This window comes from Arvicanthis niloticus, chromosome 28 (assembly GCF_011762505.2).
Source record: "Arvicanthis niloticus isolate mArvNil1 chromosome 28, mArvNil1.pat.X, whole genome shotgun sequence".
Lineage (NCBI taxonomy): Eukaryota > Metazoa > Chordata > Mammalia > Rodentia > Muridae > Arvicanthis > Arvicanthis niloticus.
In genome coordinates, this window is record NC_133436.1 from 21351533 (window position 1) to 21377052 (window position 25520).

At 38.5% G+C, this 25520-nt stretch overlaps 1 protein-coding gene across 12 annotated transcripts in view; it reads right to left on the bottom strand.

The window, feature by feature from the left end:
- The window catches only part of Utrn (utrophin), a 493014-nt gene that overhangs the window by 36559 nt on the left and 430935 nt on the right, over positions 1-25520 (bottom strand). For all 12 annotated transcript variants that reach the window (XM_076926858.1, XM_076926860.1, XM_076926859.1 and 9 more), the window contains 5 exons: positions 24726-24927; positions 17830-17915; positions 12730-12887; positions 10080-10246; positions 6157-6268 (listed from right to left, as the gene is read on the bottom strand). In XM_076926858.1, coding sequence (XP_076782973.1) covers positions 6157-6268; positions 10080-10246; positions 12730-12887; positions 17830-17915; positions 24726-24927 — 725 coding nt within the window. The remainder of the gene's footprint in view (positions 1-6156; positions 6269-10079; positions 10247-12729; positions 12888-17829; positions 17916-24725; positions 24928-25520) is intronic.

Genomic DNA, 25520 nt, shown 5'->3' on the forward strand with positions numbered 1-25520 from the left:
TATTACAACCTCTTTGTTCATTTAGACTTCTCTGTCTTAAGGATTTCTTCATGAAATCCTTAGCACTGAAATAAATATGCTTCCCCATTTACCTGGGTCTGCATTTTCTCATGAAAGCCTCAAAGTTCAGAGAAACTTGGCATTAAATGGACTTGTGCACATTTGATAATCTTTCTCCAGCTATGATCTTAAAAGGGGGAAGAAGAAATGTTTCTTTTCCTTCTCTTACATTATCCCCCTCAGCCACACCATCTCTAACCAATGCACTATTGAAGCCTTTCTAAAGACACAATATCACACAGCTATAACCTGTCATTTTAAGTGTCCTCTTACTTCTGAAACCCTTTACATATAATTTTGGTTAAATGTTGGGATGTGACTACCCCTTATGCCTTGCCAGAACTCAAAACATTTTTCAGTCTAAAAGAAATAACTTGAAAAAAGCCTTCCTCCCTCCCCCCTTGGGGGGGGGGGTTGGGGTTGGTGGAAACAAATGAAGTTTTCTTCACCCCAATACTTTCATCTCTAGCCCTTTTGCCTGCATTAGGGTTTCTTCAGCATGAGGAAAGCCCATGACAATCACAATTCACAATACCATAACTACTTGGGAATTTCTTACTGCTTTGGCTTTTAACTGAAATTATCATTGTCTACATCTACAGCCCCTGAGCACTGACAGAGCCGTAGATAACAACTCTTTGGTAATTAACCTCAGCTGTGATCTGGTGCCAAGGTAGCATCTTATTTATCTCTTGGTGACTCAGACTGACCCTAGCAAGAGATGATAAGCCTTTTCCATTCTCCTTAGCACGTAACCCTATTATAGTGTTCTCTTATAGTTAGAAATTGCACACACACACACACACTTTTGTAAATCACATGCATCTCACCAGGCTGAAATTACTGGTTCAGACATCATGAAAAATGGTCTGAAGTCTTTTAAAAATGTTAAAAGACCAATGCAAAGTGATCTAGAGATCGTCCTTCTATACACACATCCAAAGACAGTAACATCAAGGGCTCAAAGAGATACTAGTGCACTGTCATGTTCACTGTAGCAGCATGTGCAGGAGCCAAGACACAGAATCAAGTTAAATATCCCACAAAACATGTACAAGGAAAATCAACACACACACACAGAGAGAGAGAGAGAGAGAGAGAGAGAGAGAGAGAGAGACAGAGAGACAGAGAGAGAGAGAGAGGGAGGGAGAGAGGGAGAGAGAGAGAAAGAGCGAGAGAGCGCGCGCGAGAGCGAGCACAGGGGAAGAGGTATCTCTCAGTTTTATAAAAGAAGGAATTCCTCCCATTTGTGACAATGCAGATGGACCTGAGACATTATACTGAGTGAAATGACTCAGATGTATAAAGACAGATATTGCATTATCTCATTTATACAAAGAATGCAAAAAAAAAAAAAATGAGGAGTCAAGCTAATAGTGGAGAGAGTAGAATGGTGATTCCCAAATCTGGAGAGAGGTTCACATATAGAAAGGCATCCAGACCGTCAGTTGGAACATGAGCGAGCTCCTGAGTCCCCGTAAATAGCATTGTAGCTATAGTTAAGCATGTATGCTGGGTCTGATAGGGCACCCTGCTGTTCTAGCCACTCAAGGCTAAGGCTGGAAGACAGCAAGTTCGAGGTCAATATGAGCAAACTTTGAAACCCCATCTCAAAATAAAAATGCCTTTAAAAAGATCTGGGATGCAGCTTAGAGGAAAGTGTTTTCCTAGCACATGTGACACCCTGAGATTGGTCCCCAGTAATGCCAATTCCAGAAACAAAACCCAGCCAAACAAAAATACTGTATGGATGAAATTGTAAAGTAACTTTAAAAAAAAAAAAGATGTTTGCATTCTCTAGCAACACGAATTATTTTTGTAATTCAATTTAAATTTTGGTTATTTACAGCAGCAATATATTTAAAGGAGATTGAATTTTCATTATAGAGGTAAATGGTTTTATTATTTAAATGTGCTGTAAATTTTATCATGGAAAGGTCACAAGCATTTAATGCACAAATATCACTATCACTTTACTGGAAAAAAAAAATCTAAGCACTATTTACGCCCATTATCTTAAGGTAGATAAGCCTATTATTTTAAGGTGAAGGTGAATGGACCATAAATACAGCTTCTTTATAAAGAAGACAGTAGAAAGGAAAAGGAAAAGATCTAAAGAACTTAGGTGAAAAACATGGGAACACTGAAATGTAGTTAAACCATGTCATACCATTTAAAGCAACAGTACACCTCTAAGCCTCAGTTTACAGGTATATCTACGGATGTTAGAAAAGGTTGTAAGCTAAGCTCTGCCGTAGATTGACTGTCTAGTGTGCTCTGTGGGGGGCTGTTTGCCCAGCATGCATGTAGCTCTGGGTCTGATTCCCAATACAAAGCAGATAAAAATGAAGCAAACATTGTTGGTTAAATGTAGAAACTAACCGGATTTAACCCGGATAGGATTGCCACATAAGTTCAAGAAAGGCCAAATGGACCCCTCCCCCACCAAAAAGATGATATCATCCAGGAAATTAAACAGCAAGCTGGAATCTCAGAAATGAAAGTCACTTGGAAAGGACCACATGAAAGGAAGAGTTTGGGGTGACTTAAAGCAGGGGTCCTCACCCTTCCTAATGCTACAGCCCTTTAATACAGTTTCTCACGCTGTGGTGACCCCCAACCATAACATGATTTTCACTGCTACTTCCTAAGTGTAATCTTGCTAGCTATGCACGGTAATGCAAACATCTGTGTTTTCTGATGGTCTTGGTATTCCTATTAAAGGATCGTTTGACCTGAAGGGGTTGTGATCTACGGGGTAAGAACTGCTGACTTATAGTTTTGTTTTGTTTTTAAATCCAACATTGGTAGTAGGAAAAGAGACTTTAACTCACATTAGTGGTCACAAACCACCTTCCATTGGTCAATGATTATTAAACATGCCTTGCTTTCAAATTGCTTAGAAATGTTATGAATTTATTAGAAATTATTGTATTTAATGAGAATAAAAACAGTAATTCTAAATCATTCCTCTAGCCTTGTCCACTTATCTTGATTTCCTCATTTAATACAAGATCTTTAAATTTAGCTCCTTAAATTTCTAGCTATTATCATGTAAATATTAACATTATACTTCTTTTAAATCCAAATCCCTTATAAGGATCTGAAGGGCACTGTACAACGTGACACTATTTCCCAGGCCTTTGTTCTCTCACTCTCCCTGTCACTGGACAGAAGGCCTAGCCAGTTGCAGAGCTCCCATGCTCAGAAGATGCCCAGCTCTGTTTAATGGTTCTTTAGTGTCATTTGGAAATTCATGATAACTTTTGAACAGAGGACCTTTTCATTTTTCTCTGGGTACTTTATGACCTAGTGCTTCCTACTGTGCCTTGTTTGAAGGACAGGCTCCACTTCAGTTCTGTCCCTTCTTGTCAGCCTCTTGCTCACCATCAGAGCGCTTTCTGAGACTGCTGCTTCTTCACTCTGCAATGGCCTGTTACTCTATCCCATTCTCTACACGGTTGCTGAATCGCTCCACCTTCAGGTTCATTCCAAAGGTTTCTCAAACTGGACCTGGTTTCTCTTATCTAAAATGGCTTCTCCCATCTCCTTATCCTGCTTTTCAAATATAATCACTACACCCTTAATCATCTCATTTCTGTTTCCTTGCTCAGTATCACATATTCCCTCTTCCTATAGAGACAGCAGTGGAGGCAGCAGTGATCTTGTTTTTCCTAGACAACCGACAAACCATTAGAGTGGACTCTAGAGACAGATTGTCTCCTTGCTCTAAGGTTAGAGTTCCTAGCCTTCTAATCTGTTGAATTTATGACCTATAAAAATAACACATTCTCGGTTCAAATTGTTCCATCCACCCCATCCTCTTTTAAAAGACTTGAACAGGCATTACTTTGATTTCTGATAGCTCAAGGCTGCCTACTTCTTACGACCTCCAGCTGCACATAACAGCATAGATACAAGTAGATGCCTTGTAGAAACTGTGCTGCTCAGAACATTTACTGTTTGCTCTAATGTAATGCTCAAGATGAGCCCTGACTACGCTAGGAGGACTTATCAAAAAGGACTGAGGGATGTGGCCCTGAAATGGATGGATTCGATCTCTGAGAACTCAGGAGTCTCACTCTTGAGGATCTAAAAAGCCATTTCTCTGAAAGGAGATTGTGAGACAAGAAGACAATGCCTCCCAGTTTCTATGAAGATTTATCCTAACTTCTCTAACTGGAGACACAGCTTGTCTCCAGCACCACACTGGCTGCCTTTTGTCATTTTCCTCTTGCCTTCTGCTTAACCTTGCTTCTTGTCCTTCTCTCTCCCAAGCCAGTATTTCCTTCCAACATGTTCAGATACTTCTGTGCACTGAACTACGTGTATAGACATACTCCTCACACATACACATGGATTCTTCTGAGTAAACTGTCCTTACTGCTTCAGCTAGCAGCTAGCTTTGATAATCATGCCAGACATATAGAAAGAATTCAATATTAGTTGGGTTAGTAAATAAATTAATAATTGTAATACATGATGCTTCCCCAGCTTCCTTGGGAGCAATATTTTCCGAGTTAATGTTGGGTGTCAAGATTATTTCATCCATTATAATTCAACTACATTTTCTAGAAGTTTCCTCTCCACATGGAAGAGTCTCTATTTACTTAAAATAAGACACCAAGAATAGAAGAATTATATGTGCATATTTTATAAGTACTGCTGCTCTTGTATAGATTCATGATCCAAAAGTTACTTAATTCTCTAAACCAAAGAAAATATACAACTCTATAAATAAATTTTGGCACAATTTGGAAGGAAACTAAGGAATAGCTATTGACAGAAAATGAAGATAAATTTAGGGCAAAGCAGTTCTAGATCAAAGGAACCATATAAGTGTGTCCAGTGCTAGGGGCCTATGACGAAATGATACATCAGCAAATGTGACTATAGCATATGGTAGCAGAGACCTCTTTTGGAAAACAACTTGGTGTCAAGTATTTTTGCCACAGAGATACTCATATTCATTGACCTAAATCATCTTCTTCCGGTCATTTGCTCAAAGGAAATATAATTTATATAATGCATATAAAATGCTACCTTCTCAGTAGTGCTTTTAAATGCTGCTTATAGGAAACTAAAGACCTAAATTTAAAAGATGGTTAGGCCAGCTATAGCAATTCATTCAAGTAATACTTTGTGCCAGAAAGCTATTGTCTAAGAAAAATGGGGCTGGGGGTGGTGGTGGTGGAATACAGCCATTATCTAAACGTCAAATGAAAAACTCCAGATGAAAAAATTTCTATTATTAGCAGTAGCATGATAGTGTATGCCTCCAATCCTGGCACTCAGAAAACAGACATAAATGGATCTTCGTAAGTTCAAGACCAGCCTGATCGACACAGCACTAAGCCATCCAGGGCTACATCATGAGCTACACGCAACGTCTTTAAAATATTAAGTAAAAAAAAATATGCATTCATACATTTTATAAAATTAGAACATGCTAAAATATTAGAGGGTAGTTTGTTCAGAAACTAAACGTATAGATGATTTTTTTTTATTTCTCTATTTTTCATTTTTGATAATCTGTAACTCTTTTTTTCAGAAAAATCCTTTAAAAGTCTAAGAGAAACATAGTTGTTTTCAGCAAATAGTTGCATTGTCAACATCGGTAAATCAATATGAGTTCTTAATATGCTTCCAAAAAAGTTAAGTTTAAAATGAAAATACATATTTGGAAAGCTAACAAATTATATTTCACGTAATGTAGAATTTTTCTTCATTAGGCACAAGAAACACATATACTTAAAGGGAAAGAAAACAACAAAATTTACAACCATAAATTCTTGAAGGTTTAAAAAAATTAAGTAAAAATTCATTGAATAAAAGTATTATTACTTGGCAGGTGGAAGTGGTGCATGACTTTAATCCCAGCACTTGGGAGGCAGAGACAGGTGAACCTCTGAGTTCAAGGCCAGCCTGGTCTATAGAGAGAGTTCCAGGACAGCCAAGGCTATACATAGAGAACCCTTCTCAAAAAACCAAACCAGCCAACCAGCCAACCAGCCAACCAATCAATCAAATGAATAAATAAATATAAGATTAAAAGAACAATGATAGAATTGGTCAGTTGACCCGAAAGGTACTCACTGGGATGCAGTATTCCACCATTGGGTAATGTAATTTGTGGCCCTTTGCTGTTCTTCCAGAAAAGAAGCAACTCTGGCAGACGTCATAGTTAAAATGCTTGAGGCTCCTGTACCTGCAATGGAGAAAAGAGCAGGTATCACTGTTGCTACTTAACCCAAACCTGTGCCTTGGTAACAAGCTTCACGGTAAGGAAACAAAGGGTGCATCTGCTACCAATGCAAGATTTTGTCTCTCAGTGTCAGTTTAGAAGTGACAGTTCATCTCTCCAATGATGAGAGAGGAATTTAAGTTTTGAGAATCTACTTATTTATTTAAAAGGATACCAGATTGTGGGGAAAGGTAGAGGCCTTGCTTCTAAGATAGGTTTTATAAGTTTTTTTTTTTATTTAATTTTTTTCCTTATTACTGAGAAATAAACGCAGGCATGCAATAAAGATAATAAATATGTGTCTTGTGAGTCTGAAAACATGTTTGCACATGATGAGAAGTCTAATATCAATGTCAGAAGATTCTACATGATATCTGAATGTGGACAGAAAATGACAGAGAAAACATAATAATGAATTTGATACATATTATTTTAAAATATCAACAAGACTACTCATAAGAAATAAATATAAAATTCCTTCATAAGAGCAGTAGTTTTTACCTTAAGCAGTTTTAGGCTTTGTTTACAATAGCCATTAAGAGAACACACACACACACACACACACACACACACACACACACACACACACACACACAAACACACACACACACACACACACAGAAAGAGAGACAGAGACAGAGACAGAGACAGACAGAGAAAGACAGAGACAGAGAGAGCAAGAAATACCCTGTAACCAGGAACAAGTTAAATAAAACCCTGATCATTATAGTCTTGAAAGAAATAATGTTTAAAGCCTCTCATAAAAAGTAACACTGTGTACTGATGTCTACTTGCAGAAACAACACTCTGAAGTCTTAAACTTCTATGGAGTCTGAAAAGAAAACACTCCCCAAATCTTCCACTCAGTTACGATGACTGGGGGAAGTAAGAAACATACATTGCAGCTGTATCTATAGAGGGACATTTTAATTGCCAAGACTAGCAAAGTCAAAATAGAAAGACACTGTAAAGGTTATGTGAGGCTAATATACACTGTCAAGTGATGAAGGGCTTTTAAAATGACATGCAAAACACTTTTCAAATTATCTGAAGACAATCTATGTATACCAGCTTTGTTATGGCCCAGGTTTGATACATCACTTATACTAATACCTTTTTACCTATTGTCGTAGCTTGACAAATGACTGGCATTGTCTCTCTTTTGTGGACTCTTCTTTAATGCAACCCTTCCTTTCCTTCACCAGGGAGAAACTCTTGTACTGTCAGCATATTTTAGCCAAGTGCTTTGCTAAAAATACTGTTTCTCAGTCTTGCTTGCTGATGGTGGTAAGCAGGACAATCCAAGACGAAGTCTTGGGCAAGGGTTCCTTTTGGGATTTTAAGGAACAGACTCAACATGAAGAAGGGCATGTCTTTTCCCTCCCTTCAAAAGGCAGAAGTGACATCCAGACAAGTCAACTTGCTAGCAGGAGGTCAGTGTAAAAATTCAAGCATGGGTTGGGTATAACAGAGATTATAAAGGCAGAACTGAGCATCAAGATGACCATGCAGCCCCAGTCTTGGCATGTCTATCTTTGCATTTTGTTCACATGAAAGGAGATGAAGCCTGCCTGTCATTCATGCTGCTGTTGACCAGCTGTGTGGAATTTGAAACAAAACAATTCTCTGAGTAAACACATTATGGATCTAAGATTTTACTAAAACTCAATTTGAAGAACTGGAGAGATGGCTCAGCAATTAAGAGCATTGACTGTACTTTCAGACAATGTGGATTCAATTCCCAGAACCCATATAGTGGCTAGCAATCATCATCTGTAGCTCTAGTTCCAAGGGAAGGGATCCAACACCCTCTTCTGGCCTCTATGGGCACGCACACACACACACACACACACACACACACACACACAAATAAAAATAAAATTTTCTTGCTTACTTACACATGCACACTCTCATGTCTTCACTTTTGCATAAAAGTTCAATATTACTTATAAGGTCAGTGTATTATCACTTTTGGCTGACCATAACTAATAATGTGATTAGCAATAATGTTTAAAGCATATACTGCTGTATGTAGTAACTATTTCTGAGAGAAATCATAAACCACAGGAAAAGAATGTGGCACACTTATTCAAGAGGTAATGAAGGAACCAAGGTAAACAAACACTCCATCCTGTGAAGACCAAGGTACAGAGTCCTCTAAGGTCTTAAGTCAAGGTCCTTGACACAATGAGAAAACAAGATGGACTGAGCATGGCAGGCCTGGCTTAGCCAACTATAAAGATCTAAGTTCAGATCCTTCAGAATTGGCATAAAAATCTTGGGCCTAGTGGTATGCACCAGTAACCCAAGATACTTTGCATACTGGAGAAGTGGAGGCAGGACAATGCCTGGGGCTTACTGTTCAGCTTAGCTGAAGTCAAACTCCAGATTCAGAGAGAGCTCCTTATGAAAAATAAGGTGGAGAATCATCAAGAAAGATGAAGATACTTGTTATTAACCTCTGGTCTCCATGCACAGGCACACATATCCAGGAATGTATACATACACAGAGAGGAAAAGGTAGGGATGGAGAAAAAGAATAGATTTAATCACCAGGATTGATGAGCAAGTGAAATATAGAATAGATCACAACAAACAGCAGACGGAACAGAATTGTCTAATAACTTCTTGGTTCATACTTTACATATTATGGGAAGCCGATAGAAGGCAGCTGTCACCCTCGAAGCCATCTTGAGCCTTATACCCTGATAAGAGATTTGATTACAATAGCCTATAACAGCTGAGCACACTCTGATAACATTTTGCTTTAGATACCCAGGATCTTCCCTTGGGTGTGTGAGACTTAAAGCTGTGATTTAGAGCTGAGACTTAAGGGCATGACTTAGAGATCAGATTTAGAGACAAGGCCTAAGGGCATGACTTAAAGGCGTGACTTAGAGGTGTGGCTTAGAAGTGAGGCATATAAAAGGCAAGAGGCAGACAGAAGAGTACAACTTGCAGTACAACTTGGAACTAGGAATTAGGTTAGAGAGTACAACTTGGAGTACAACTTGGAGTAAGAATTAGGCACTTGAGTCTTGGCACTTGGAGAAAGAACTTGGAATTAGACATTAGGCACTTAAGTACTTAGAAGAAGTAACTTGAAACTTGGAGGCACTAGGGACTAGGAACTAGGGACTAGGAACTCAAGACTTGGGACTTGGAGAGAAGAAGAGAGACTGAAGAATAAACGGGATTGAATCACACTCTGTCTGGTCTCCATTCCTCGAGTCCGTCCTCACTCTCTCTCTTGCGGAACCCCGACCCGTGGACTGGAGCAGCTTGGGGCAGTGTGAGCTCTAACAGTTTAACCCCCAAGGCTTTGGCAGTGCAGGTTTCAACATTGACAGAACGGTCCGAGACATTTTGGCCCCCAAACGTGGAGCGGCTCGGGCTGTAACAACATATCACTTTCATCTTACTAAATTTAATCCCAAAATTTTAGAACAACCAACAAATTTGATCAATGTATATGTATCTAATCTACAATGCAATTATCTCGCATGGGTATTCCTATAACTTCAGTGAAAAGATATCTATAAAACTTTCCAATTCTGGACTAAAGTACTACGAATAACTACAAGAACTAAAATAAGTTTGTGTATAGATCCGTGAGAAGGAATGGTACTTTAGAAAGATGGACAATGCGGAACATAAGTGTACTCCGGAGGCAAACCACCAAGCAGGAATAAATGGGAAGGGACAGCAAGCATACCACAGGCCATATGAGGAGAGCAGAAATAACCGAGCTCTGGTTTCTCTTACTGCTTCTCACCTGAACCCAACAATCGGACACTCTTTGCAGATGTTGCATTTGGCCTGATGTTTTGCAGTCTCGGCAGCTGCCACCCGATGCAGAACCGGCAACCACACCATGGACTGTGGCTCCAAACGCATCCAGTCTATAAACTCCTTCACACTGATTTCTGGTTTGTTGTTATTCTGGGGGAGGAGACAGAAAGTGGAGAACAGCTCTTCAGTGAAGCTGCAGCAAGTGCTGCTGCTGCTGCTGCTGCAAATTGGCACAAGAGAAAAGTCACGTGACTCCAGATCAGCTAAGACACAAATAGGTAATTTCAGGTAAGAAAATTCTAGAAACTAAAATTAGAAAAATGCAGGGGGGAAAAAAGCAGTCATTGTCATATGCAGGGGTTGGGGGGATTCTTTAGTACTGAAATTTTATGTTTTATTTGTGTGGGTTTGTTTGTTTGTTTTTGTTTTTTCGAAACAGGGTTTCTCTGTGTAGCCTTGGCTGTCCTGGAACTCACTCGGTAGACCAGGCTAGCCTTGAACTCAGAAATCCGCCTGCCTCTGCCTCCCAAGTGCTGGGATTAAAGGCGTGCGCCACCACTGCCGGCCGTGTGTTTTTTTTGTTTTTTTTGTTTGTTTGTTTTTTTAATGTTCATACATACAGGTACACTTGCATGCCTGATCGCACAACACATGCAGAGGCCAATGGTCAACCTCAGGTTTCATTCACAAAGTACTGTCCATCTGGTGTTTGAGCCAGTGTCTCTCATGAGCTGGAAGTCATTGGTAGGCTAGATTATCTGGCCAATGAGCCTCAAGGATCCTTCTGTCTCTGCCACATTGATTCTAGAATTACAAGGATGTGCCATGTGCTATTACACCTGACTTAAGAGGGTTATGGGGATACAATCTCAGGTCCTCGTGCTTCTATAACAGCTTTTTACAACTGTGCCATCTACCAAGCTCCTCAATGCTCAAATTACAAAAAGAAGAGAGCAAAGTAAAAACCCACACAATCCCAGGTAATTTTTTCGTACCTGTCCTTTAAGTCTATAGCCCGAGTTTATCTAAGATGGCAAACATATAAAGATGAGGACTCCTCACCTTCCAAACAAAGTGGAAGCTGTTACAAGTGCTTTACAAATGTTTCACAAAAGGAGTCATGGCTATGTCCCGCCTCTGTTCTGTCAGAGTATCACACTGGAGGCAGACCAGCACAAGCACCCTTGATAGGCTCTCTAAGTTTATCAGGATAGATTGTGTGAGGCAACTCAAGTCTGCCTCGAATCCTAATGCTGAATGATTAGAGAGCAGAGGTAAACTCCACCAATTGCCTTTTCCCGCAGTGGTTGAGGTCATTCCGAGCACTGACATATATGAGTATAAATCATATTTAGAAAAAAAATCATTTAGTATTTTTTTATTTCTAAAATAAGAAAAAAGGCCATTATAAAATGTAATAAGCCACGACATTGATTCTCCTCAAAGATACAGTGTGAGCATTTTTTTTTTTCTCTCACCAGTGATAAATCATTGGCTATGCTTTGGAAAACTATCTGTCGGCTTCTAACTTTATGCATATGGATGACACCAGTAGCATTTCTAAACGAGCTTATGCACCACAAGCATTTAAAAAAAAAAAACTGTAGCTCTTGCCCAGGTGAAAATTAGCAGCTCAGATCACTGCACAACTTTGTACATGACTCTGTGTGTACGTACATATACTCTTGGAGAAAAGATGGCTGCTTTTGTAATGCTTTCATGTTTAAAGGGTATTCTCTACAGAGAACACTAAGGAATTTTTATCACATGTATCAAAGTCAATATGAGGTTCGATGTATTATGAAGGGGTGAGCAATCATCAGATTGTTTATGTTCTTTAAAGTGCATGGGGCAAGACCCTCTTTCACCAACAAGCAAGTACCATCAGAAAGCTTTCTTCAGCACATGTCAAACCGGCTGGAACCTTGATCTTTAGGTTCTCAGCCTCTAGAACTGAGGAGTCTGTTGTCTATAAGTCACCCAGTTCATATATTCTGTTATGGCAGCTTGAGCAGACTAAGACTGCATAGATGTGTGCTAGGCACAGCTTTGTCTCCAGGAAGCTTAGGTGTACAAAGAAGCAATACTAACCAATTGGTTACACATCTCAGTATGATGTCACACAGTAGTGAGCATGATGGGGCAGAGGATGTGAAAGTGAGGAGAGAATCTTCCCCTCATAGTCTTGAGGAAGACATTCAGAGGACTCAAGAGCTAAGCCAACATGTATGGATGGAACAGAATGAGTGGGAGAAGAGAGCTTGTGTACAGAAAAGGAAGACCATTCTAAAAAGAAGAGTGCATGTCCGAGGGCATAGAAGCAGGAATCAAAAAGTGAAGTGGGTATTATGAAAAGCTATGTACAAGGGGACAGGTCACAGACATGAGGATAGAGCCAGCATCTTGCAATTCAGACACTGCACTTCAATTTACACTCCCTGAAAAAGATGTATATCTATTCATGTTTTACTATTGCCTGAGTCAAATGTGTCTTAAGAAACAAAACAACTTATAGGGTTGATACTTCAAACCTCCACTATTTGATTCGAGTACAACTTACTGACTCTCTTCTTGGAAACATCATTAAGACCCTTTCTCAACACACCATACATACCCACAATGCCCATGCCTACCTGCTGAAAGCAGCTGCGGACACTAGGCTCAATGTTACTACCTCCAAAGGCTGCTACTTCTCCCAGCTGCCTAGGGATCTGAATGGCATCATGAAGTAGCAGGCCAAGCTGTCGCTGGTCACACATCTCTGTTGGCCCGGCCACCTCCTTAAAGAGACCTACAAAGAGGAAAAACAAAATGTTATCATCTAACTACTCAAAATGTTATCATATTTAAAATGTTATCTTCAGTGAGGTAGATCAAACTATGCAAACTTACAAACAAAAACCAAACCAAACCAAACCAAACCAAACCAAACCAAACTAAACCAACCAATCAAACAAACAAACAAAAAAACCAAAGAGGAATATGACCCAGATCAGGTATCTCTTTAGTTCTGAGGCTCTTAATCTGCCACCTGTAATCAGAGCCACATGTCTTAGAATAATCTTATGTTACAGATTAATAATCAGGTCAACTAATAGAAAATGACTGGTTAAGTACTACAAATAAATGTACACTGGCTAGTTTTATAGTCTCTAAGATACTACCTTAAGAAAGAGCATGAGGCAAAACCAAGGTTCCCTTGTGATTTGCTAAAGCCTATAGTTTATACAGTGTAGCTTCACATTTTACAGGTGATTTATCAGCTTCTTTGTTCATGCACAAATTCAATATTCTACGCACTTACATTTCATCTCCCTTTAGGTATGTTTATGTTCATATCTCCTTTGCATCATAAATACCAAAAATATAAGGAGGTTTAGTCTTCCATTTTAGGAACTTAATAAGTTGTTTTTGTTTTATTTTTCTGTAATGAAACATTTTTTTTCTTTCCATTTTAAGACATAAAATTATTTGTATCCTTTGCCTTTCTTTGGCTTTTCCGTGCACAAACGAAGCAAATACTGCTTTGCTTTCTAATATTCTTAAGTCAATAACATTAAAACTGTTCTTCCCCAGATATTTATGTTTGATCTACAGTGGATAACATTTTGAGGATTATAATTAATAGAAGATTCCCAATGAAGAAGCTACTATAATAAGGAAAGTTACTTTTTCTGCACGGAGACCATACCTAATTAAAAAAAAAAATCTCCTTTATCATAGAAATCGGCATATTTGGGAGGCATTGTCAAATTGTAATGGTTCAAAAGACAAACTATTTAAATGTTCATCATGTGATGCTGACAAGAAGAGACATAAATACTTTAGATGTCCCCCCACACTATTTTCAAATAATATCCAATACATAAACAGCAGATAAAAGGTCATTCTCCTCTTGTCAAAGGGGAAGGATACCAACTCTAACAGAATCAACAGTGAAGTTCCAAACTGAAGCACACTGAGCGATATTGATATTAACATAGTAATTATCATGAAATACAATTTTAATTATATAAGCATAAGAAGGGGAAGCAAATTCCTCTGAGAATTATTATTATTTAAGTTATAATTAAAATTACTGTTATCATTTGTTCATTTAGATTTGTTTAGAGCTCCACTCGTTTTGTTATTTGAAAAAAAAAGGCTATCCTACTCCCCAAAACATTGGCCCAGAATTCTTATCATGATGCTTGTTGTGCATCTATGTGTCTGTATAATGATGTTTACAGAGAGGTGCACATTGTTAAGAGCATTGATTCTGCCCAGTGTTCCCACTTCGAGTCAGAAAGCTAAGCTGCTATGCCACTGAGAGGGTGGGAATACTCATAAAGAAAAAGAATATAGTGCTTGCAGAAAAGTAACATGAAGTTCTACGTTCTTATTTTTATAGTCAGACATAAGAGGCATTATGAGGAGGATGTGAAGAATGGGCCACAATTAAGTTTTTAATTGAGAGGCTCTGCCAGAGCCTAATCAATACCGATGTGGATGCTCACAGCCAGCCATTGGACTGAGCACAAGGGTGTCAATGGAGGAGTTAGGGGAAGGGCTGAAGGAGCTGAAGGGATTTGCAATCTCATAGGAAGAACAACAATATTAACCAACCAGCCACCCCAAAGCTTCCAGAAAATAAATCACCAACCAAAGAGTACACATGGAGGGACCCATGGCTCCAGCTTCAAATGTAGCAGACAATAGCCTTGTCTGGCATCAGTGAGAGTGGAGGCCCTTGGTCCTATGAAGGCTCGATGCCCCAGTGTAGGGGAATGCCAGGGCAGGGAGGCAGGAGTGGGTGGGTGGGGGAGCACCCTCATAGAAGCAGGATGGTTGGGGGATGAGATAAGGGGTTTTCAGAAGGAAAACCAGGAAGGGGGATAACATTTGAAATGTAAATAAAATAACCAAAACAACAACAAAAAGAAACAGCTAAGAGACAAACTTAAAAAAAAAAAAAAAAATCAACCCAGAGGAGATCCAAGGGATTCTCCAAAATATGCTAGCTGACTGTGCTTCAGCTGACGCCACCAAGCCCCTGGCCATTTGCAGGAAGGCACATGAGATGTCAGAATCCACTCCAGAGCCATTCTCAGTAAGTCACAAGTAAGAGGTACAAGTAGGGTAAAGACTGATGTCAGCCACCACACAGGCTTCTCATGTGGATGCTGCCTGCCTGCCCCTGAGGTTAATGAGCAATGTGTTGTGAATATTAATTTTAACAAAGAAAATAATAATGAAGCAATATTCCCAGTACACCGGGGAAATCAAAGGTGGAATCAGAGTTGCTCGAGATTTCAATATAAGAAGAAAAACTGATCCTCAGGACATTTTCCAGGGCCTCGATATTGAGGTAAAGACTTAGATTAAAGATTTAACTCAAGAGATTTCTTCTTTAATTATGTCCTGAAGTGACATTCAACATGAGTTATATAGACTGGTAGAAACTCGCAATGCAGGGGCCGCTGCTTCCCTGCCCAAATGTGAGCACTTAGTGCTGTTTTGCAAGAAATGCAAATCTTGAGCTTGAATTTGCATTCATTTTAGAGTCCATTCAGCACGATGATGTAACTGCTACTTTTAAAGCCCCAAGTCTTTCAGGAGCATATGAAAAACCCCGAATCACAGATGATTAGTAAGAAAATCTTTTCCTAATTTTGGAACACTGATTTTTCAGTAATTCTTTCCTTTCCTAATCAGTTTAGAAATGGCAAGCTCTCAGCTTTGGGAATATCATTTTCTGATAATGATGAAGATTCCTAAAGTTCTAGATAAAGGGCCACAGACAAAGCTTTATATAAGGCTTTTGTAGGGCTTCTTCCCCTCTCACTACATGGCTTGCAAGGCTCCCTTAAGCATACACCCTTAAGCATCCTGAGCTCCTGGTTCTGCAGTCAGCTGATGCTCCATACAAATCCACAACTCTTTCCTAATCATTCTTGTGAACTTTTGTAAGAAAATCATGCCTTTGGGTTCTAGGCTTGACGCTCAAAATCAAACAATCTAACAGTAGTTGCCAAAATACATGATGTTGAATGCTTTTAGAAGAAACAAAATTTAGCTACGTTATAGGAACAATGATAAAACACCTTCATTTGGGGAATTTTTTTTTTCTTGAATCTGGGGGTGGGAGCAAGGACATTGTGCAGGCTTAGCATGTGATGGACCACTGAGCTATTAATAGACCTTCATACTACTATTGCTTCCTTGTACCCAGCTTTTGTCTTCTGATGTCTTTCTATTCAGGAAATATTATCCACTTTCTCATCCAATACACAGATGTATCTACACAGAATCATTTAAAAGTGGGTTTGGTATCATCAAGTTACTTATCTTTTATGGATAAAATTAAACTAAAAAACATGTGACCATGGTGATAAGTTTGGAGACACATGGAGATAGTAAACATTTATTTGACCACTGCTATTTTTGACAACTTGTAATATATTATCTCAATTTCTTCCCAGTGCTACAATTGTTGGCCTCATCTCTTACCCTCTGAAGTGCAGCTCAGTGTCCCAGGAAACAGAGGTGACATTACTTTTGGCTAGAAGTATTCAAGGGGAATCAAGGCACCCCTCTAATGACACTTGGTCACAAAGGGGAAGAGATATAAATATAGGTCCCTCTATTGAGCCTGCCAAGACACTAGGCAGTAATTGATAGCTAAAGAGGCACCACTGGTTTATTTCATGATTCTAAACAACCAAAATACAAGTTAAAAGCATCTATCACCTCATAATGTCAAAATTACAAAATATCGCTATTTAAAATTAATGCTAGCAAAAGTTTTAGTCCCTCTTACATTTTTCTTCTGTGTTTTTTAAAGGATTAAACATAAACTGTAGGGGGTAGTTCTGATGCTAAGGTTCTGTTCCCCAATCGGTTCTTGATTTATCAATAAAGATACCAGCAACCAGTGACTGAGGACAGGGAGGGACACTCAGAGTTTCCCAGGAGGATGCAGAGAGAATCGGGAGAACTGGGTGAGCAGAAGGAGGCAGCAGGAGATAAAGCCAAGGAGCCATGTGAGCTTTGGTTGGAGTAGCCAATGGACTCTATCCGATTATGCCTGGGGTGGCAGGGGAGGTTCAGGAATGCCCAGTCATTGAGTTAGCACGGAGTTTTAAGATTAGCTGGCATGTATGTGTGTTGTTTTTTTATCCATGTCTCCAAGGGAATCTGGGTGAGGGCTGTAGCACAGTCCACCTGGAGCTTAAAGCGGGGTAACAAAAACTACATGCTACAGTAAATGCAAGAAATGAGATTTTTTTTAAAAAGAGAAAAGAAAAAGAGGTTGTGGAGTCATAAAAAGATGGGTCTACAAATGTAACACACATATCTATGCACAGTGGATTTAAAAAAGTGTAACTCTCTCCCCCCAAAAAATGCTTCTAGTTCAACACCAATATTTTAAAGGGTCATAGCTTTTGATTAGATTCTTGACCTATTTCAGCATTAATTTGTTCACCTAAAAAATGAGAATTGTAATTAATACCTACTAGAATATTCTAATATTTAAATGGAATGCATATCTGTACTTGGTTCTTACTGTATCAGTGCACCTCACCCATGGCCCTGCAACCAGCTTTTCAAATTTTACGAATTCACTTCACACTGTGTACATATAGTGAGGCTCTCCAAAATGGAAGCTAGCATTACCGAAAATTATATAAAGTCAGTGCCCAGTAAATTTATATTATCATTAGAAGCACTATGGTGTAAAAGGTCTTACATACATCTGTACTTTTCTTCTAAGAGGCCTTTGGAGAGAGACATCAATCCAATCTTCAGACTCTGTACCCTAATTTTTCCAGTCCGGCCCCTGAAATTATAAGATGGGTTATATGCATTTAAAACTGTACACGTTATGTTGAATGCCATTTTCTTGAGAGTAAACCACTGTACGATAAATACAAGTTAAAGATATAACTTTTCTACTTGGTTTTAACAATTACTGAAAACCTACATCATAACCTCATGACATAAGTTAACATCTTTGAACAACTCTGGAAAAACACATTGAAGTACTTTTACACACAACACACAGCCCAAGAACACATGAAAGAAGTATAAAAACGATCGTACGGCCAAATAGATTTCACTTTAAGAAATGCTATAAATAAAATCTGTTGGTTATAAACGTAAAATCAAAATACACATGAAATCCACACAGAGTAGGCAAGCATGATATAGAAAGTATGAATGCAACTTTATATAGCAAGAGAAGAATCTTGATAAATTAAAAGTCAAATGTAAAAAAAACTATGCAGAGCAAATTATATGTTGAAGACTCAGCGCTTACGAAACTTCAGAACTTGTCTTCATTTGCTTTGATCTCTGCCAATGTAGTCTATAAATTACTATTGCAGTTTTAAAGGGTTTCAAAGAGGCTGGTGTGATATCTGTATTAGGGGAAGCATGAAATTGTAATTAAAAATGGAATGTATTAATTAATCAGCTCTAGGAAATACTTTCACACTAAGCCAGTGAGACATCATTTCAATTTCACTTAAGAATTGGAGTTATATATATATATATATTAAAAGCTGTCTTTATTGCAATGTCTATCAAAGTATTAAGCTGTTAAACAAGCGCTGGGATGGGGAAAAGCACCAGAAAATTAATAAGACGTGATCTTTCCAGTGGAACAACACACAACCCAGGAAAAATGTCTTATCGCTATATTTATTGTTTCATAATCTTCATCCATTTTCAGCTTTGGTTTATTCTCTGAAATTTTTTAGATTTAAGGCACACATATTAAACACTTAAAGCACATGAGTATACTTATTATATATATGGGCACATAAGACTGTGTAGTTGTGTGAATGAGCAATGTTAGTTTTTGAGCTATGTCCCTGGTTGTGGTGCTGTCTGGGTAGGTTTAGGAGGTGTGTCCTTGCTGGAGGAGAGATGCGATGCTCCTCCAGCCCCCCTGTTGTATGCATGCCTGGGACTTTACCATGATGCTGATGATCTCCTGTTCCCCTGGAATTATAAGCCATAAGAAACCTGGCTTTCTATAAGCTGCCTTGGTCACAGTGTTTTATCACAGCAATAAAAAAGTAACCAATACAGGTTGAAATTTACAGTATTTTAAAAATAAATAAACATTTGTAATGTGCTTTGTTAGTCATACTAATATTCTTCCATTTTCAAGTGGTAAATGATCAAGTAAATAAATGTCTGCATATAGAGCATGACACCAAACATATAAATATTCCTTTTTCAAAAAGAAAAAAAGATAAAAGAAAGCATGTTTAAATTATGGTTAAGTGTGGTAGCAATGCCTGGATTCTTCAGCACTCAATAGGCAGAGACAAAAAAATTACCACAAGTTCTGGTCTAGCCTAGTCAAAAGAAATACCAGCCAGTTTCAGATAAACTGACCCATACTTCAAATCATGTTTCTACTTAATAAATAGTTTTAGGGTTTTCCAAATTATCCCAGGAAATAGTGTCTATCCTCTTCAAGAGTTAGAAAGTGTTTATCGTCTGAATACAGACAATTTACTTTTTTGAAAGTAATAAAGGTTAATTAATGAATGTGCTAAGGGTTTGGTGCAAGGATGTGGGTAAAAACAAACCAGTTCTTTAAGGGATCAGAATGGTACCAGTAGAGCCCAACCTCCAAGTCTAGTGGGAAAACACGAGAGATACATTATCAGGAAGACAACTGAAAATGTCAATCATCTACCCAGTCCACCACCATCAGCTATAAAGGCTTACTGTACTATAAGATTCCAGAATCGTTCTGTGAATTTCATGGAGCAAGAAAAAGAGAACCCGATTCTTCCTCAATAAACTCACACACTAGCTAGGAAAATAAGATAGAAAGATGACTACAGAAAGTACAGTATCAACCCACATGTGTGGATATGAAAAACCAAACACAAGGTCACTGTGGTTGGTATGTTTTAGAGAGAGCACTTTCAATAGTCCCCAGACTCTCACAGTTAATAAAGAAGTTCAAACTCAAGGCCTGCCTGCGAAACTTAGTGGCAGAGTGCTTGTCTTACATGGAATGGCCTTTCCCTAGTCAATCCCTAGTACTGTCCTCCTCCCTGTAAGAAAGAGATTACAATTAGACATGAGATGTCATAGCAAAAGTCTGAGTAAGAGAACATAAGTGTGGGTGCAAACAAATCTCCTCCAAACTTAGGGTGGGGTGAGCATTTACGTGCAGGCTCACTGGCTGATTACTCTGTGCATACATGGGGCCATTCTCGACTGTTTTGATGTCAAGTAGGATATCTAATTGGAGATGCATCTGAGAGCTAATAAAATGTATGAGTGCGCAATCTAGCCCAATAGCTAAGTATTCCATTCCCAGGACAGTTTTTGTAAGTGACTTCTGAAATTAGTTTAACTGTGAAGTTAAGTACTTTTAAAATTATATTCATCTCAGGATAGTGGGGGAAATATGACTATAACAAATGAAGCTAATATTCTCTATAGAGAAAAAAAAATGTTTGAACCAAATGTTCCAGACTATTGCTCTGAAGCATGATTTAAATGGTTTGGATTTCCATTTAAATCTAGAAGGAAGATTGTGAAATTAAGACTTTTGAACCTGGCAAGATGAAGACAGAGTGAGGCTGTGAATTCATAGATGGAATCAATTTGATTGCTACAGCTTATAAAGTCCCTTTCTGCATATATTAGCTCATTTGCCCCGTGCATCCACCTTTCCTGTGGTGAGCTGTGCAGATATTTTTACCTAAATTTTCCAGATATTGAAATGCCAAAGTTAAGTGGTTGCCAAGTAACATAGCAACCAGGACATAAAATTGAAAATATGAGGAGGAGATGGGTATATGTTAGAACTTGAAAATTTAGTTGATTTTATAAAGTATGATTGGCCTAGCTATAGCAATATGATAAGAATATCCATGCAATCAGGAAAATAAAATCCACAAATTAGCCCTGTAACTATGATTAATTTGTAACAGGTGGTTACAGATAAACTCTGGCATCTCCGTGTATTGGTTTTTCAATCAGTTAAATAGAGGGCAAAATGGAAAGATCATGGCTCATCTCTAAGTCATATGTGGATTAGAATTCTTTGATCTCAACTATCTGCATGACTCATTATTTCAAGTTGAAGTTGAGAAGGTCTGTCCTGGTTGCATCAGACGGCAATAAATCAAGGAGTTGAAAATATATAACAATGATATAGCATACATCTGAAAAAGGTCCCCGACTGTGTTAACCCTGAGCTGTGTTAACAGCTCGGTCTCTAATGTAGTGGTACTCTTGGGAGGAAGGAGAAACTTTAAGAGCCAAGCTTTATTAGATGACCTCTGAGAAGCAAGCCCTCCAAGGAAAAAATAGGAATGTCCTCTCTTTCTTGCACTTCTTGGTCATCAAGTGACAGTTTTGCCCCATCAGCATTCCCACCAATCAGTGCTACCTCACCTACAGCCAGGGGCAAGCCAGTCATGGGCTGAAACCTCTCAAATGACTATCCAAAGTATACCCCCATCTATGTGAGTTGATTTCATCAGCTACTTATGAGAGTGTTGTCTGGTGGTTTGAAATTGCTTGGCCCATGGGAAGTGGCATTACTACTTAATGGAGGAGGTATGTCACTGTGGCAGCAGGGCTTTGAGGTGATCTATGCCCAGTGAAAGACACACAGTCTCCTGGCTGCATTCAGATCAAGATGTAGAACTCTTTGTTCTTCTACCACATCTGCCTGGACGCTGCAGTGATAATAATGGACTGAACCTCAGAAACTGTAGGCTAGCTCCAATTAACTGTTTGCCTTTATATAAGTTGCCTTGGTTGTGGTGTTTCTTTATAACAATGGAAACCACAACAATGAATGAATGAATAAATGAATGAGTAATTGAAAGAAAAGATGGATGGATAAATGGATGGATGGATGCACAGACAGATAGATCGATGAGTAGGTAAATCAATGTAACTCTTTCAAGAAGTCTTCTTCTCTTGGGTATTCACTGCCCATTTCCTAAGAATCTCTTTCTCTCCTCCAAAGCCTGTGCTTAAAGTAAATCTATGTTAAAACATTTTCTTAAAGAACTATAACTCTGTTACATAAAACTTTTTAGAAAATAAGCTTAACACAGGCATCATTTTTAAGTTCAAAGCCTTCTGAAGGTCCTGTAATATCCAAGATCCCTACTTTGGATGAAGTAAAATTATAGTTCATCAGATTCTCTCAGAGGACCATTGCTTGAAATAGAGTTAACAGGCATTGCTTAGATAAACGAACATGCCACGTGCAGTAGAGAAACTCAGGTAGTCAATGCTGGACACCAGTGATTACTGCCTATAGAGCAACTGACTTTTCCTTTGCTGAATTCACTATTCCAAGACAGAAAGTGAGCCTGAAGGGAACCCATCTGACCCAGAAGGGTGATTGATATTTCACTGACATAGAGAGAAGGGAAGTAATTTTGCATGATTTTTTTATCCATGAAATCTAAGCAATGGCATACGTTGAGGTATTGTTTTTCTGGAAAAAATATTATTTCCATGTATCATTTCCATGTGATCACATCTAGCAGCCAGAATTGGGATTGTATCAACATTTAACTCCCGGAAAACGAATCACAATATTTTACACACTGGTTGGATCCTAACAAAGAGTCACTGCTTTCTCATTCTAGAGTGGGAGCAGCCTCTGAGCTTAACTATATTCCTCTGGCATTTGCACATTTAAGTCCTAACTCTTTGTATCTCAGGACACTGCTTTTTATGCCAACAACATCCATAAAGAGTTAGTTAAAGTGATGTTGGAAGGGTACACCCTAGTCCAGAATGCCTGGTGCACTTGTAGGACAAAAGATCAGGCAGATTACAGAAAGTAGAGAGCAATTAAAACACCAAGAGAGAGGTTCTGGAGAAAACGGCACACCAGTCAGCCCCACCAGCACCATGAGCTCAGTCTTTCAGCCTTTACAGATGTGAGGAAATAAATGATGTTTAAGCAACCTAGTCTATTAGGTTTTGTTTAAGCAGCCTAGAAATCTAAAATTGTCATAGTGGGACCCTGCTGGGGCAAGAGTAGTCTCCATGAACTTTGATCAAGTTGTCCTTCTCTCTGCTACCTCACAGGGACAGATGAAGTCCCCAGATGTTCTTACTTAGCTTACTTCCTGGGATGGGAATACATGTTACAGATTACTGCACAGAAAACATCAAAATAACGAGCTATTTGTGGTGAATTTATTGTAGAAAAGATCTCCTTTGAGGCTTCAAAACAATGATGAGCAAATTAATGAGATATTTATGCTAAAATTAACACTGTACCCAAGAAGAATTACAACTCTGTATTAAAAAGCAACATAAAAGACACCAGGCAGCAATGTATTACAGAAAGTCCTCGGCTTTCTGGCACTGGGCCTCATTTCCATGCAAATGGTTATCTTTATTTTTTTAAAAAAGACTTATTGATATTTGTTACTATTGAAAGATAAAGGGTTTCTTTTCCTAATAAAAAAAGGTAAATAAAATTTTAGATAAATTATATCTATTATCATCATCATTTATTTCTTACACAGAATCAATCAGCTACTGAACATGTACATTTATGAACTATTGTCTATCTTCTTTGATTTATGAACTATCACCTACATTCTTTGTCTTCAAATTAAAGGCTAACAAATGTGAATCTTCACGTAGCTACTTAATGAGAACTAACTTTTGGGATTCAAGAGAAAAGTAAGTCTTCATTTTCCTCTTTCGGTTTTGCATACTTCAACCCCCTACCAGAGTATGAATAATTCCCAACATTTCTGAAATGTCAGCTCACAGCAAGTCTTTTTATAACTGATTAGTGCACAAATACATTGTCAAAATCAAAAGGGTCACATAAATGGGGGATATGCTGGGCTGGAAGTTGAGGGCGCTCTTCATCGACAGTGAGAAACAGTTCAAGTACACAGGTTAGTGTCCTATAGCATCAATTATTAAGGCAAGACCACCTTATAAAAACATAACCACACGGCAATGAAGCTATTATTTAAAGACAAATTGAGTATTATTCATTGCTGCCCAAAATACTCTCAAACCGACACCATACAAAGTTACAGAGATGCTAAAATCTATTTTAATTCACAGTGAATGTCAGCTTTTGTTTTCCTTTTGAAAAATAATAATCTAAGACTGTAAAGAGCAAAGACAAGGAAATGAAGCAGCTTAGGTTTCCTGAGCTGCTTCCTGACAGAGAATGCTACCACTCTAGTCTTCATTGACTAACAAAGTCATGAAGGAACAATTGCATGTTCCCTCTTATCCTATGGTTGGGAGCTGAAAGACTAGGAAAATCAGTTACTTTTTAAACAATCAAAATAAATCTTTTCACCGGGCAAAAGGATTATGAAAACATCTTTTTAAAGAAATCATGTTAGGGTCTGAGATGTAGTGCAGTGGTAAAGTGTTTGCCTCCATGTGCAAACTTCTTGAGGTAAAACTTTAGTATCACCCATTAATGAGGGTGACAAAGAAAGAGGAGGAGGAGAAGGAGGAGGAGGAGGAGGAGGAGGAAGGGGAGGGGGAGGGGGAAGAGGAGGAGGAGGAATCAGTGATGGTAATGATACAGCCAAGTTATTATCAATGTACTTCACTCACCTATGATCATTTGAAGGATAAATTAGAAACTTACGTGTCATATACGTTGAGCAGCCAGTTGAGACACATATCGACGCAGAGTGGAACATTGACCAAGTCCTTGTGCAACTGTTCAAGGCCATCGTAAGTTGTGGTCAGACAGTTGATGACATCGGGGACACTCAGGAGCTGATCATTTTGGTTCAGCTTGTGCTGCTTGAAAACTTCATTCGTTGTATTCAGCTCTAAAAGATCCACTAATCGGATGAGGGAAAGAGTTAGAGAGAGGCATTGCCTCAGTCAACAACATTGAAACGTAGCAATTCTACTCTCCCATCTTTTAGCTTGACTGTTCAACTCATGAACTGATCCTTCTCAGTTAACTTCAGTTGCTAATGAAATATTTCCATTCTTTCAGATCCAATATATTCTTCTATATACCTTTGTGGCTTTCCATCTAAATGCTGTAGCTTCTGGATCTTTTACCAATTTTTGATCTTTGAATTTTTCCTGATTTTTGACATCCTTTATAGACTCTCTGTGCTTTTCAATACAGAAAGGAATAGTCACTAAATTTATTCCAAATATTAGAATATCCCAAGTAACAGCACTGCTCACCTAATGTTAGCTCAAGAACAATCTCTTCACTACTTCCTAATTATGTTTTGCATTCTCTAATATTATTCTTAAGTGCTACTCAATAGAAACACCAAAGTTATGCATATTGATGAGGGACTCTGTGATTTTAACAGATATCTATATCATGTGATGCTTAAATCTGGGCAACCCACCACCTCCTCAAACATTTATCAATTTGTGTGAGGAAAACATTTAAAAATCCTTTATTCTA